Consider the following 16403-nt stretch of genomic DNA (forward strand, 5'->3'; position numbering starts at 1 on the left):
TTAACAAAAACAAGTACAGGCCATCTGAGGAGTTCATACGAATGTGCCACTAGGTTGCAGAAAGGTACAGTACACATAACATCTACAGTAACCCCTTAACATAATGGATTGGTACAGCTAGTAGCCTGTTAGATGTGCGCCAGTGGTGAGCTAGTGGCTTGTGACTCACACGCTTTAACCTGGCTGGTAGTATAATCTGTTCAATATATCTTCAGTTTTAATATTAATCATAAATTCTACCAAGTGCTTGTTCATGTAAGTTACAATCATAAAAATGGGACCACAACAACACCGACTTTATATTTACATTTCACTTCAATGCTAACCTATTATTTCCCACTTACTACAAGACAGAATTAGTGAACTGGTCTGACCTTATAAATAAAATCAATAGTTATAAGCAGGTAAATATGACTGGACCTACCTGTTTTGGGGTCTATGTGAACGGGTGGTATACCCATGTGTGCAGGTGGAGGGGATGTGAAATGTTCATTGTTATATACCATAAACTGAGGGTATGGGGGCTGGACCATTGAGACCTTGGCTCCCTGAAACACAGACAGAAATCACACAGCTTATCACACAGCTTAGCACACATAATAAACCCACTGTCAGCTTCATTATGATGATTTAAACAATGTACGAAAGACCAAAGAAGGATTTCCTGGGAAAAAAAAAGCCAAAAGTGGAAAGGATGATGATTCTAAAGCATCAAGAGCAAAGTAAGTTGAATTTCCTGGCCCAGTTTCACAAAGCCGTGTACAACATTTTCTTATCATACACTTGTCGTACCACTGCCCTATATGTGCAATAACATACCTGTACTACATCTTTATGAAACTGGTGCCAGCTTTGTAGCAACGACTTATGTACATTTTCCGAAGCTATTATACATCTTACACAAAAAGTCCCATACAATGTGAAATTTGTGAATTCTGACTACTGTGGCACTACATTATGTTCATATCCTTAGCTATGTAATACTTGCTAAGATTCTTAAAGCACAAGTCTGGCTTCCTCTCTGGCCGTAAGTGGGAAGGTCTCTCAGCAACCTGCGGATGGTCGTGGGTTTCCCCCGGGCTCTGCCCGGTTTCTTCCCCCCATAATGCTGGCCGCCGTCGTATAAGTGACATATTCTTGAGTACGGCGTAAAACACCAATCAAATAAATAAATAAAGCACAAGTGGCTTGTACATGTACTTTGTAACATAACATCACATTCTACTGTAAAACATGATTTCACCATTTACATCATCTTATTTATAAAACTTTAATGTTCTGGTTCTGTATTGGTCACTGGACCATGGTTGTCATGTAAAACACTCAGACAACTTTCTTCATCAACCATTGATTGCAACTGCACATATTTCTACTTGAAACCCTTGTAAATCATGTTGGTTGTATCACTGAGCTCCCTGCGTCAGTCTCCTGAAGTCTGTGACAGCAGCCTAATGGCAGGGTGGGATTTTTTACAGCAGCCTGACATGTATCTCTCCATTGAACCGTAACGGGACCAGGGCTTGTCTGACACTGTACAGTCTGTACACCAGTCTGCACCACACAAAGATACAGTGATTTATTGATCTGATTTGCATGCAGTCAACATTTAAATCACTGAAGACCTTTTGATATTTATGACTGCAGACAAGCAACCACTGTAACTGTGTATCTATAATTAAGCTCTCCATACAGGCAAACAGAGAGACCCGGCGTTTTCCGCCTCAATTTAACCTATGCAATACTTAGCTAACCCTTCCACTTTTCATCGGAGACGAGCTTTTACTTAGTGTTCGCTTTCATGCTTTCCCTCCCCCACCCCTTTCAGGTTACCCTAGGCAGAGGCCAGAAGAATCCTGATCTCCTCTGTACTAAAAGATGCTTAAACAAACAGGGCAATTCATTCATTTCCCTTCAAGTTTTGACACTCCATTTTCTAAGCATTATGGAAACCATATGACGATCTCAGCAGTGCATGCCTGGAGAAGAGAGTGTGAAAAGCAGTGTGCTTCAAGCAGAGATGTTCAGCATTCTAACAGGTCAGGCCACTAAAATAATCTGCCTTCACGCATCTCACAAGAATTCTAGACCTGCTGTAAAAAAGGTGCAAATTTTTCCTGTAATGTAACAGAAAATGGTAAACATACGCGTGTAAGGTCATCAAGTAATCATAGACCTTTTTCTGTAGGGACAAAGGAAATGGCAGAGAGGGGCAAAGTTAAATTTCCTACGACAACAGGAGTAAATGGGAACCAGGAGAGGGCTGCGGACAGCCTGGCCGTCTGCACCGTGTGCCACCCGCCTCTCCCCACAGCCGCACATGCCCACACTCTCTCATTCAACATTCTTCCCCGCGCCTGTCTTCAGCGCACAGAAATCTGGCCAGGACCCGCTCATGTGGCTTCCATTACTGGATAAATATTTGGCAAAGATGATCCAGTGGCCTGGACAATGCCAAGGCTTTATTGTGAGGTGAACACTAGATTAAATTTGTATTAACAGATGATTCTGACACCAATACCTCCTCATCTATCGGCCTATTTCCCTCGGCCTGGGTAATTACATGACAGACTATTAGTCATGGAGACAGCGACTAAAGTCTGGCTTAATCAGCAAATATTCATAAAAGTAAATAAGTCATATTTGTCAATGTCACCCTAATGAATTTGTAGATGAATATAAAAAACACAACTGTCAATCCCACAGGCTAGTCACTCTGCGCCTCGGCAGATACAGTTACTTCATGGCAAATTTATGCAGAACATCACAGTTTCATAATTAAAACTGTTAAGGTCTAATTATATCGGCAAGATTTTGGTATATTCATTACATTTACATGTAATTGTGATCTTGGAAAAGACAGCTGTTAGAATGAGTACACAGTATTGGATTGGCTTAACAATTTTTCTAGCAGCAAATAGCAGATTTAAATTTTAAATACATAATTTCTGAATTCTTAATTGTACATTTGTCTTATTATCAAAGAATGTGATGTTTGTTCCTGCCCAAACACTTATCAGTATTACATTAACTTTAATTTGATCAAAATGGTACTGCTTTTGTGTTATGAATGTTGATGCAGCTTGTTACTTTCTTGTCAATATGTAAGAGTGAAATCAGAATATTTATTTAATCATAAAGGAATAATAATTTACAGTCCCAATCCCATTTCCAAGTCCTATAAAATAGTTTATGCTGATTTACAGTTCCCTGAAGTGGATACAACACACAACATTGCCTTTTTTAACTACAATACAGTCTTACACATTTGGTTTACATCTGGTTACCATCTCACTGAGCAGAGGGAAGATCACAACCTAATGTTTTCTCAGCCAACATTAAGCCAGCTATGTTACCAGCTACACAACCACTTTGTGTTTTGGCAAGTCCATGTTATGTAATATACATGTTTGAGCAAGGTATTACACCACCATTTACAAATTTTGTGACTTAATGTATGAGACTAAAAGCATTTGTTTTAAACTTCCTATCCAAATCTATGAAAATACTACAAAATTCTACAGTAAGATGATTTGCGTATAAGAGATTTGGCGTATAATGCTAATAAATTCCGACACATAACGTAGATTAGGCGTTCTAATTTTTTATTCAGACAGGCCGTGTTTACAAAATGACATACTAAATCAATATAGTCTTCCTTTTTCTGCAAATAACTACATTCAAAAGAGTAATAAAGCTGTCCAGAATATTACATCTGATAATTAGAAGGGTGTTTTTTTGCCACCTGTGACAAGGCTACAATGACAACTGTGTTATATGAATTCACAGAACTGAAGACGAACAGACATACAGCAATGAAGTCACTTCGAATACTACAGCCACACAATTCCAAAGTGTTATACTACATCCAGCCAACTTTGTACTTCTTCAACCTTTTCGCACGTTTGCAAGGTGTTTATTTCTGCCAATTCTGAGGGCATTATTCTGTGTAAACTGATAAAATTATACTTTCTGTGAAGCCCTGAAGTTGGCGAACCCAACCAACGTAGTTTTATCTCCAAAATCAAATGTTAAAGGTGCATAAATTGCCTTAATAGTTGCTATTTCATATTCAAAAAGGTTGAGGAATTAGGGGGTATTCCTAATTTTTAACAAAAACAATGCATCTAGTACTTTTCTAGAAGTGAACAAATAAACATTTATAGTTTGGGTTGATAAATGTTAAACTTTTCTTTATGTTATTAGTAAAATAGGGAAACAAGAACAAATGCCTTAAAGAATCAAGGTCTTTCTCTTTTAAATGCGTCAATCTAAACCAGAAGAGAATAAGGTTTATAGAATATACAGGTAAATCAACATTTTTTGTTTGAGCATGGAATAAGAATAATTCATTATTTTGCAAGTGAATCTTACAAGGAAATAAACTAAGTCTTTCAACATGACTTGACATTGCTATAACGTAGTCAGAGTAAAAACATGATAATACTAGTCAATCTTTTGAAGACTAATATGTCCTCTGAACACACTACTTAATCACCTATTGTTTTGCAGATCCAGAAGGAATACAATCCAATGACCACTGCATACATTCCTAGCCTCAGGGTATAATTCCCCTAATCATTACCTTGTTGCCCTGTGAGAGGGGGGGCAGGGGGGGCAGAGGGGGGCATCATTATAGGGTCATGTCATGGGGAGATGCTGCTATAGCTAATCTCTTATAAACTAACCTGGGCTGCATGTGTACAAGGCTTATGGGGCAGTGCAGGGGACAGTCAGGGGCAAATTGCCCCCAGTCCGATTAGTCTGATTAAGAGGATAGTCTGTCCAGCAGTCTGTGTCTAACAGATTTGAAGGAGGTCCAGATTAGCTGCCCATTCAGCCCCAGTGGGTCCACTGTTCCAGAGAGCCTATGCTCAGCTGAGCAGAAATCCCCCACATGGTTGTCCACTTCTCCAGCTAACACTTCAAAACAGGTAGGGACCATTAATTTAAACCAACCGCACATATGTTACTTATGTAAGTAAGGATGATTCTAGGGGAAAACTCTCTCAGGTAGGAACTGTCTTACCTGTCAAGATTATCCAACACATGTTGCCTTAATAAGCGTAATGTTAATAAAGACAAGAAAAATAAACAAAGCGAAATAAACATTGTAGCACTCTGGTTTGCATTGGGAAAACAAGAAAAATTGCACAAATGTGTATGGCGAGTATAGTGCTGTATTACTGTCTTTGATAATGAGCTTTGACAATCCAGAATCTCTGCGCTGTTTTCTTCTTATTTTTCCGTTTCGTTTTTCAGCCATGTTGGGGAGAAATCTAGAGAATATCATTAATGTACAATCATTACACATTGTTGCATGTAACTGCAGAGTTCGTTAATTACAATGTACAAGACTTATTTTTTCTCCCGTGGCAAAAAGCCTCATCTTGACTTTCTGTGAAGAACTCTCAATCATATTACCCTGGCTGACAGCTGCCATACCAGAGGGGAAAGCTAAAAAAACTCCCTGCACAGAAACCCAGTACAGAAAAATAACCAAGCCTGCTAGAAAAATCTGCGATGATTGCCAGTATCTTCCCAAGAATGTTTCCACACGCACTAATCTTGGTAATAAAGTGTGATTTCTGACACTGCAAACGAACATTTTTTTACCAAGACCAGAGAAGCGGTACATTAGGTAACAGTTAGCAGGAAGACATTAATGATTTCATTACGCTAACTCATACAGAGAAAGCAAAAGAACAAGTTCATGATACATGCAAATGATAGTGCTCAAACTCATAATGATGCCAGTAATGTAAAGCTACTTAATTAGAAAAATGACAACAGCCAGGTAGAGGACAAGATACGGACTTGCACAAAATGACCTTTCAGCTAGAGCAGAGAACCTAATTTGACAGCTTGAGAATCCTAACAATTCACTTCAGAAATCTTTACACTTGAAGAAGCTTGGCAAATGTAGCCTAAAGCGAAACAACACACAAGTATCACATGGATAAAGAAACAGAAGATGGGGGTCTGAATCTAATTGTTTCCAATTAATCAAAAGTCAACAGCTTCCACAAATGTTTATTCCACAAATTCTGTTAATACTCCTATTTATATCTGCCAAAACTTTCTTTTTGCAGCCTTTTTTTATAAGAGTTACAAGGGATAATAGTCTTATTTTGGTAAACACTTTGCAAAGAGAACGGAAAGCGATTAATGTACCCACCATGTTTAATATGGTAATTTCATATTTGATAAGCTAAATAAAATCATAATGAAGAACAGAATGTATATATCACAAAAATGAAAGCTTAAAGATCCCAAATATTATAAGACAAACTCTATTTTATCAATAACTTTGGAATGCAGCATTTATCTAAAATTTCACCCCAAAAATAGCCAACTAATGACTGAAAAAAAAAGATTTTGTTGTTGAAACTTGCATTCTACCTGAAGGATATCACCCTAAGCGTACCTCCCAAACAAACCTTAGAATACCTTTCTACCATCAATGTATCTCTCAGAATCAAGGCAACTAAGTGATGTGGACAATTTTCGGTCTAATACACGTACAGAATAACACAGTGATGAACACAGTAGTATATACAGACATCATTTCATCCAGTTGCAGTGTAACAGACTTGAGGGAATTAGAAAGCAATAATGCCAGCAAAGTCATGTTCATCCAGACCAATTAACATGAGGTGTTATATGGACTTCAATATTATATATTAAAATTGATGTTATCAATAATATTTTAAACGCACACTTGTGTTTCTTCATTGTTCAGGACGTCCATCACAAGGTCACAAGGATATTTCATGTCCAGTTGTAAAAACTTTGTGGTGTGAAGGCTAACGGGTAACAGAATAACCCTTGGTATATTGTGAACATTACACAACTATAAAGTTACAGTAAATAATGTCTCGTCCAGCTTCACCAAAATTGGTAAAGACTTTGAAAAATAAATTTAGATGCTCCCGTTTGGATCTTTACTAAAATTCTCAATACAAAACAACTGTGTAGGATAAAGTCTGCAATCTTCGGACATTCTTGGCGCTCTGCTGAAAAATGCTAAATACTCTCTCCATATATATGTATAGTAGCGAAGAATGAGAACATAGGCTCAAAAGCACATGACACAGACAGCAGTCCCGTTCAGTTCACTTATTGGTAGAGACCTATCTAGCCTACCACTGGGGGGAATTTCAGCCATATGTCAGATATATTCGGACAATTTTTGGTTTATTTTTGTTAACTAAAAACTTCAAGAAATCAATTATAATGAACTGATTCTTCTTTCAAACAAATTCAACCCCAGAGATAACATTTCCCAGCTTCTCCCTTTAGCTCTCTCTGGACATTTGAAGACGTTGTACACATTTGAACACTATAAAAACCAGATCAGCGAAGAGAGTCTAATAGTTGGCAAATGGTCACATGTAAATGGTCAAATTCAGCCTCTTGTTCATTTAATTCAGTCAATGTTTTATTCCAACTGTCTTCCTATTGAAGGCTTCAGAAGGGAATTCGACTTTGCTTAATATTTTCACTGTGAGTTAATTTATAATCTGTATGATGAATCCTGAATGGCCCAAAAATAAGACTATTATCCCCGACTTTGGCCAAAGCAAGTCTATCACAATGTCTAACTTTCATAAAGATAAACTATTATCAAATTTTAAATTTTGAACACAAGTGAAAACTTGGCATATGGTTTCAGCAGTGTAGGTATCTTTACAGCACCACACTAGCCAATAACATTAACATCTTCAGCAGTAATGGAGAGGACGTGTGAAAATACATATATATCCTACCCATTACTGACAAATTTTAAGCATATTATGTTGTCTAGACAGTAAATTATGACTTATACAACAGCCGGCTGTTATCCAAGAGAGTCACTCAAAATGGTGACTGCATTTATGAGGAGCATAAATGTTGACAAAAACTTAATTTTTGTCTTTTCTCTTACAATAAATTATATTGAATAGTTTGGGCGGTTTACTCTCTATAGCTCAGCACTGCCATCCTGTAATGTGCTATCAACACAAGTCTCTTCACAACAACGTGAATTAAAGTTCTCAGGTGTGAGAAAACAAGTTGTTGGGAGGTTGGGTGGGCTGGGTAGAGGGGGGGGGGGGGGGGGGTAAAGGTGGGTGCATCCACATGTAGTTTCATCTTTACATGAGATAATATCCAATGTATTTAACACTACTTTACTGGTCATGTTACGGCGTCTTCAACATAAACACTACATAGGCTATACTGGGTTCAGTCTTGACTTTGTTGTGATTTTTAGCATATTACCGATAAGCTGTAAAGATTTTAACTGATCTTTCAAAGTTAACAAAACAGAAGATGATCACTACTGTGGATTCTGTAATCTTAAGACTATCAAAAGTCAGTCAAATATCAAAACAGGAAAAATGCATAATAAGAAAGGTGTCTTACCACTTTTGTGTCAAAGCAATGACAAATCTCGATGATATTAGTGATACACGGCAGGGAGTACATCATGGTTTGCCAGCAGTCTCAGAACAAGTGATCACGATGAAACTTAAATTTAGCCTCCAAAACTTTCCTCAAGTCACTAAGAGCAGTCCTTCACTGTGCCAGTTGACAAGATACAGCCTCACCTCAAAACCAGGCATAATTAGTGATAACTCAGAAGATTCAGAGGGCAGTAACTTTGAGGAGCAAACCAGTAAAGTTGCATCAACTTTTGTAACTAAGGGAATGTAGGAATTAAGGAGAATTTGAAAAATCCTGACTTTAGGTACATGCTTGGGGATCTTATCAGGGTGAGCTGTGTCATTTTGCACCCTGGGTAAAACCACATTAATTCTAGACAATGAACACTATCTGGCAGACACAATCACTAATGTCAGCTTCAAAACAGAGAAGAGCTCAAATATTTCACAGGGAGGACGAAAACACAGAGGAGAGAATTCTCATGCAGAAAATAACAGAAATCCATAGATTTGCTAAGTATCTGTGTTTAATGATAGCTGGGGAGAAAACCTCGGAGGCATTTGGGTGGAAGTACTCAAGATTGAACATAAAACCTATAAAACTGCCTACTTATGGCAACAGGCTGAGTTAGCTTGCCTGCGTAGCTCCCCTAATAATGGACTGCTCCATCATGACACACGTCCATCAAAGCTTGGCAGACAACAGGGGTGAAGTAGGGATCAGGTCAACCATGCTTGATTCCATTTCAACCAGCACAGGCGAGTTCTCTTTCATGTGCTGTCTATTTACAGCCCAACAGGAGAGATCTAAGCGAGCTGCTCAGGTACCCTAGTCACACACATATATACAGTGTATCCCAGCCCCACCCGCACTAGGCTGAAACCCCAGCGCTCCTCACCGCCTGGCCTTCGCTACCCGACACTCATCTCTACACGTCAACCCCTGATCTATCATCTGTAATTTTAACCCACCCCATCAGCTTTCTATTTCATAACGCATATTCTTCTGACAGAGTGTTCTAGCAGCAAACATAACAGGTGCGTGTCACAATACATTTAAACATAAACTGACTTAAAAAAGAAAAATGTTAAATCTACGTGGATGGAATACCTCCATTTTAAACACTTGTTTAATATATCTAATACTCTGATACAAAGTAAACCTTCAAATGTGGGCAGTAACAACACTGGTTCAGACTATCTGAAGCATATTATTTACCGCGGTTCTGAGTGACAAGGTTTGCAAGATGTATAAGTTGTTACTGTACTACAAGTTGCCCTGTGTAAAATGTGGAATTGTAAGAGCAGTGGATCAACCTCTATGAGTGGTTGGTATCAGTACATACACATACATGAGGGGCACCTGTTCACAAAAAGTATCGTATCATTCATTTATCAGTGGCATCAGACAGTGTAATGTCAATAACCAATAAAAAAACCATAAAACCTCAAGTGTTCAAATGGAGCTTTATAATCCCATGACATAATTTATGCCTTCATGTATTCTTCACAGAAGTTCTAGAAAATCAATACACTGAGAAAAATAAATCATTAAATCATAACAACGGTTCAACAATTTCATTTTTAGGCATCATCAAAAATTTTCTGGCTGGCTGGTCTAATTCCACAGATTGTAGAAATTTGCTCCAAAAAAGTACTCGAGCAAACAACGTAACATTATTATCAGCAAACTAGGAATGAACAGTGAAGGGTGCCACAACAACCTTGCCCAACATGTTGAGGGGGTTAGGGCTTGTGTCCGGCCTGAGTTCTGTCCCCTTCTTCAAGCTGGTGGAATGTCCATAGCACCATCTCATGTACATCACTTTTGACATTAACACTGTTATCTACACCTCCACATCGCTAACAAAAAAATCTTAATACTGTGCTACATGCATACATGATACAGTAAAGTATCTTTTAAGTTGTCTAAGTTTCTAACTGAACAAAACAATCTTTATCTTTTAAGAGACACAATCTTGGGCGTGTTCCTATACATAGATTAAAAATCTTGTGGAGTAATGGTTACATATTCTCCAGCCTTTCAACTTTTAAAACCTTTAAACCAAGCATGTTGTTTTCAGGCTATTAACATCTCATGTGTGTCAGTGGGTTTTATACAATACTGTCAGCTGCCTATGACAGCAGTGAAAAATAGCACTATTTTAACAGTGAAGCAAATTCATCATCACTTTTAAAAGAGTTCAGCAAATTTTTAACCTGGCTTTTTAGCCTCGGAAATGTGTCACCAAAGTGAACATAAAGAGAGGTCGTCATTACCACATAATACATTACCTCCACTTTTTTCTACTGCTTTTTACAAAGAGTATATTCTTGGCGAGCTTTCAGAGTGACGGGAGATAAGTATTAATTAAGGCTCTAAGAGGACTCATCTGGGACGTCTGTGTCGTAGTATTTACCTATAATTACACCTGGTGACAGGGGACAGGTGTAAACCTGACTGACTAGGATAAAAGGCCAAGTATCTACAAGCCAATGTTGTATGTCTCTAAACAATCCTCCCAGTTCACAGGTATGTTCTCTACCATACAGTTGGCTGAAAATTTCACAGAGAAACAATTATTAAAGTCACTGATAAATTGTCTTCACATTTCAAAATTTTACAGCCACCTGACTGGAATGTTAAACACACAACAACATTTTCTGACTTTTTGCTCCATTCATGCAAAGTCTAAACTTGTACAAACAAATATAGCTCAAATCTCAAGATACACACATTTTTAGAGTACATACAACACTCTTAACAGAATGAATTTTAGTTCACCTAAACCTAAGACTGAACAATCCTTTCTGACAAATACACGTAGTGTGTATGTGGTTTTTGTAAATTTAATTTAATAGCAAAGTGACACATACAAAAATCTGATCTCAACTAAACCCAGGGATGATTCTTTCCATACATTGACATACATGTACATTTTGTGCACGTGAACTCAGTGCAAAAGCTGTACACGATACATAATTGCAGTAAATGAAATGTATGAAGGCATACATACATCTAGACATTACCACTTGGTAATTTCACTTGTCTATACATGTATCTAATTCAGTATTAGAATTATATCTATCACCATACAAAAGCCCACTGTTTTACCTGTGTGGATAACTCCGCAGGTAAGTCTTTCTTGGCACTTATGCCAATCAGATAAATGCCTGCTGTGTTATGCCACATCTGAGCTAAGTCTAATTGCATAACCTACACATAACTGATAGAAATTAAACAGAGCTGATAAGTAACTGTAGATACAATGTATAATACAGGGGTTTATATTAAATCTGCTTGATAAGGTACTTTATAGAAACTGATAAAAATGAATTTATCATAGATAAAGACATAATTTTGTTGAAAATATTTGCTTTCAAAATGCAATGTAGAAATGTAGAATATCAATCCCAACAGTTCTCCAGAGAAATAGACCCGACTTTTAGACATTTTAACACAATAAATATTTTCATAATGACTTGCCTAAAAGCATGCCATAATTATTTAATCCTTGCTTCTGAAATTTCAGATAGAGGATACTGTGTTAACATGAGAAAAATAAATCAGTATATATTTAATATACTGTTTAGATCTCTCAACCATGTAAATAATATCTGGCAATATATTTGAATAAAATAATAGGATCCTGAATTCAATCCCTTTTCAAAGATCTTGTATGATATTTTCACATCGAGTCTCTGTGCTCTTTCAACATTGCACTTGGACACAAGTATAAGTCACAAAGGTTGACACTGCACAAGTCTTATTTCCAGGCAATGTTTGCAGTGATGATCTAATGCCAATCTGAGGCTTAACCACTATGAGTGTGAAGTTCTCCACACACCTAATCTGTAAACGTGGAATTAGATTTTATTATCACCTGTGTTAAAATGTGTGCATATTACCCGGGTGCCATATTAAACTATTGATGGATGTATCCTTCCAAATAACTGCACAATTCTAATACTGTCTGAACTCAATGATAGCATGTATTAACACCACAGCATAGGTAAACATTGGAAATTACCCCCAGCCTCCATACAATAGCTGCACTGACTTTTCCCTTTGATGCTTCACAGAGCCGACTCCATGCCCAGCTCCATGCCCATGTGATGAAAGAACCACTGACCTCTGACCTTACATCAGGTCACACACATTTGTCATGTCAATTCCACCCAGTCACACAATGGCTGTTTCACAATGGCTGTCAGTGTCAGCAGAGGGCTCTCTCCAAAAAAAAGTAAAAAAAAAAGAAGAAAAAACAGCCCATCTCCTCTCCCCCTGCCAGCTAGATAGCAGACATAACTTAGGTGACTGTCACTCTAACATTCAGTTCCCCTAACAAACTACATGTAGATCTGCTCACGGCTGTCATCTTCAAAAACAGATCTGTCACAGCCACACATAGATCTCTTTTGATCAGCCAATGACTAATACCCTTAGGTAAAGATCTCTTCACTCATATGGATCAATTGTAAACCAAAGCATACCCTATATAAACTAATATAAAAGGAGCCAAACGTCAAAATGGACAATGCACAAATAGGCAGAGCATAGCATCTTTTCAGGAATTACCCGTTTCAATCCCTGATTGATGGCAGTTTAATATTGCTCTTTCACAATTTCACAATGAGAACCAGTACGGTAAGTCAATCTGTGAGATAACACCTGGATGTCCAGATACATGTATTTGCCCGTGGTACTGTACCAGGTGTAATACGTAAACAGAATAACAAACAAATCTTACAGGTTAACTGCAACGTTTTCAAGTTGTGCAAAAAATTGTCAACAGTCAGGCTTCTCTCATTTTTTTTTTTACTTATTTGACTGGTATTTTACGCCATACTCAAAAATATTTCCCTTATACAATGGCAGCCAGCATTATGGTGGGCTGAAAGCCACGACCTTCTGCAGGTTGCTACAAGACCTCCTTACATATGGCTGGAGAGGAAGCCAGCATAAGCTGGACTTCAAATCACAGCGACCACATTGGTGAGAGGCTTCTGGGGTCTTTATACTGCACTAGTGCTAACCAATTGAAACACGGAGGCCCCCGGCTTCTCTTATTTTATAAAACTGTGGAAATTTTTGCTGTGAAAACAATTCATTAAGTATTTTGAGTATAAATCTCTACACTTGTATAACATAACATACAGAAAATGTTCTTCACTTATGATCTCTGTTTATAGAACTTTGTAACATCATTGGTGTTACCCGTTATTCATGTTGTAAAGAATGAATCTTTCTGTGACGTTATCCATGGTTAGGGTTAGGGAGGGTTAGGAAGGGTTAGGGACAGCCAGGGCCACTCTGATACCATAACATTTTAACAAGCCATGGCGTTTTGAGCCAATTATACACTGTCCACATATTTGTTGCCTACTTCTGGTCAGACACAAGACACTCTGATTTTAACTTTTTGCCCCCATCCATTAACACCCCCCTCCTCCCTCCCCTCTTCTTTTTTTCCCTTCTCTTTTGATATTTTCTTCATTTCTGAAAAGATCCTCATTAGCTAATCAATAAAGAAAACACACCTGAAAAATTTGAAAACATTTTTCTTTTTTTTTTCTGCCACACGCATGTACCCTGGCAAGGTACACATGTACCTGTAAATAAATGTGAAACTTCTTTGTCAACTTGCCTGTCTGCAGCCTTGAAATGATGTCATCTCATCTAACATTTCCACGTATGTATGGAGGAACTACAAAAATTTGCTGAACAATGAATTCCTTTAGACACTATTTCATCGAGCAACTGTAAATTCACACATATTTTGACAAGAAAGCAAAACTCTTCTTTTCTTCTAAATATTAATTGGACATTTTACCTTGAGGATATTCTGAGAACTGCTAACATTCATCACAATTCTTTAAATACAGAAACTTGGTGAAAATACCATCCATTTGTCATCCCACATAGAATGGAATCATGAACTACTCTCAGGCAAAATTTTAATGAGTGAAATTTAAAATGGGCTTCAAAAATCTTTACCCAAGAATACTTTCCTTAAAAGCCATTACATAATTAAAATATCTCTGGCATCAAACAATTACATTTATCTGCAAAACATTCTCTATGGGTGGACTCCAGTATACTTGTCTTGGATTTAGTTATTTACTTAATTGAGATTTAATGAAACAATGAAAAATATTTCACTTATACGACTGTGGGTGGGTTTATTGGAGAGAGGAAGAAGTTTGTGCCGGGTATTGCCAGATACCTGATTTACCATCTTTCAATCGTAGCAGAATAGATGCTGTGACCTTAACGATGTGGGGGCCTACGAGCAGTACCCGTTAGCACACTGCCTTTACATGGTAACATTAAACACATACACAGGTACTGTTATTTCTAAGCCATTTACACTTCAAATTGCCATTTGTTCTGACAGATATGCGATCACTTTCATGCACATTGTAGCTCTAGCATAACAGTGAGGCTGACCAATATTGTCAAGTTCAAATTACAAGGTATTAACTATTTTCAGGGGAAACTACAGTCACAGTACAAAAGAAAGCAGAACTGTATCGAACAGTCAGATCTGATGTATACTTATATGATAATAGCACCTCTGAGCACCCTAATTCTGACAACAACCACCTTTGCACTTGGACTTTCTTCTTTCCTACACAGTCTTACATAGCTCAATGCTATCATGGGACATAAATCAGCTTCACCCCTGTATAATGACAGTCATGTATAAATTCAGTCGAATTTCTCTCCAGACATTTCACACATGTTCAGAAAATGCAAGTCCAATTGTGTCACAAAGGGGTATTTAGGGTAATATTTATTCCAGTAAAGAAAGAAAAAATGTCTTTTAAATTCTGAGTATTGTAGGCACACACATTAAGTGAGGATACAGTGGGAATCTTAGATGTACTTGACGGTACCCCAGAACATTCTAATGCAGGAACATCTACATCTTCTCTCTCAGAGAAAGGGCTGGGAACAAGAAAAAAACATAGGCAGCAAAATGCAGCAAAGTAAGAATACAGAGATTCCTATCGCTTGAGCGCCTTATGAGTTCCTTTGAAGTGCTGGATGAAATTATTGTCAATGTGGCAAAAGGGGCATGCTAGGGATTAGCCACTCTCCCATGGTCTGTTATGGCAAGTTTATTTGGGAGAAAAAATCTGATTACTGCAGAGTGTCTGATCAATGTACCGCTAATGATGACAAAGTCACCAAGACCACTACTCTATCTACAGACAGATGCCAGGGGAAATTGACCAGAAACCAGAAGGCCCAGTATTTCTCATAACTACTCCTGCTGCTCACCCCTCAATTCAGACAAGTAAGTCCTGTCCACTTTGATCTTGGAGCAGTCTATTCAAACAGTAGGGGTGTTGAGGTTTATCACAATCTTGATGGAAGAGGTTTAGATATAAAATGACAAGCTAGAGAAAATGTTGGCAACTAAATATTATATGATGAAAAGAGTTATACTTTCATGTAAAATTTGTTTTATAACTGGATAAATTTTCACAACTGCTGATTTGTTGTTCATGATAAGTGAAAACTTCACAATATTGAAACAATCCTCTATATAGTACTGGCAAGCTTACTAGAAACAGGTAAAAGTCACCTCATATGCATGTTGTGTAAGATTTACATGGAGACAATGACACAATTTTCATAATTTATCAAACTGTACCACTGCATCTGAAATATTCCTGTTTGGTGATAACTTCAGATTCTGAGCTTGATAAAAGTAAACTGTAAAAATTGGGACACAGTATTACTTTAACTGTGTGCCTAAGTGAAAACCCCATAAACATGCACAGAAAATCTGAAGAATTACATTTACTTATTTATTTGATCAGTATCTAATGACACATTGTTTGATGGCTGAAGAAATAAGAATTGCAATTCCTAGTGCTAGTCTTATCAACAAACCTCAGTCCTGAAGAACTGATTGCTTGCTTGTTCCTTGTGAAGGTTTGTATATATACATGAGTAGATTTGAATGT

At 37.6% G+C, this 16403-nt stretch overlaps 1 protein-coding gene across 7 annotated transcripts in view; it reads right to left on the reverse strand.

Moving 5' to 3' along the window:
* LOC135461658 (protein pangolin, isoforms A/H/I/S-like) overlaps window positions 1-16403 on the reverse strand; it is a 60579-nt gene that overhangs the window by 10732 nt on the left and 33444 nt on the right. For 6 of the 7 annotated variants that reach the window (XM_064738845.1, XM_064738846.1, XM_064738844.1 and 3 more), the window contains exon 4: window positions 425-548. In XM_064738845.1, the coding sequence (XP_064594915.1) occupies window positions 425-548 (124 nt within the window). Of the gene's footprint in view, window positions 1-424; window positions 549-8403; window positions 8798-16403 lie in introns of those variants that run through there. The other variant, XM_064738850.1, reaches the window with a different exon arrangement.

This window comes from Liolophura sinensis, chromosome 1, assembly GCF_032854445.1.
Source record: "Liolophura sinensis isolate JHLJ2023 chromosome 1, CUHK_Ljap_v2, whole genome shotgun sequence".
NCBI classification, from domain to species: Eukaryota; Metazoa; Mollusca; class Polyplacophora; order Chitonida; family Chitonidae; genus Liolophura; species Liolophura sinensis.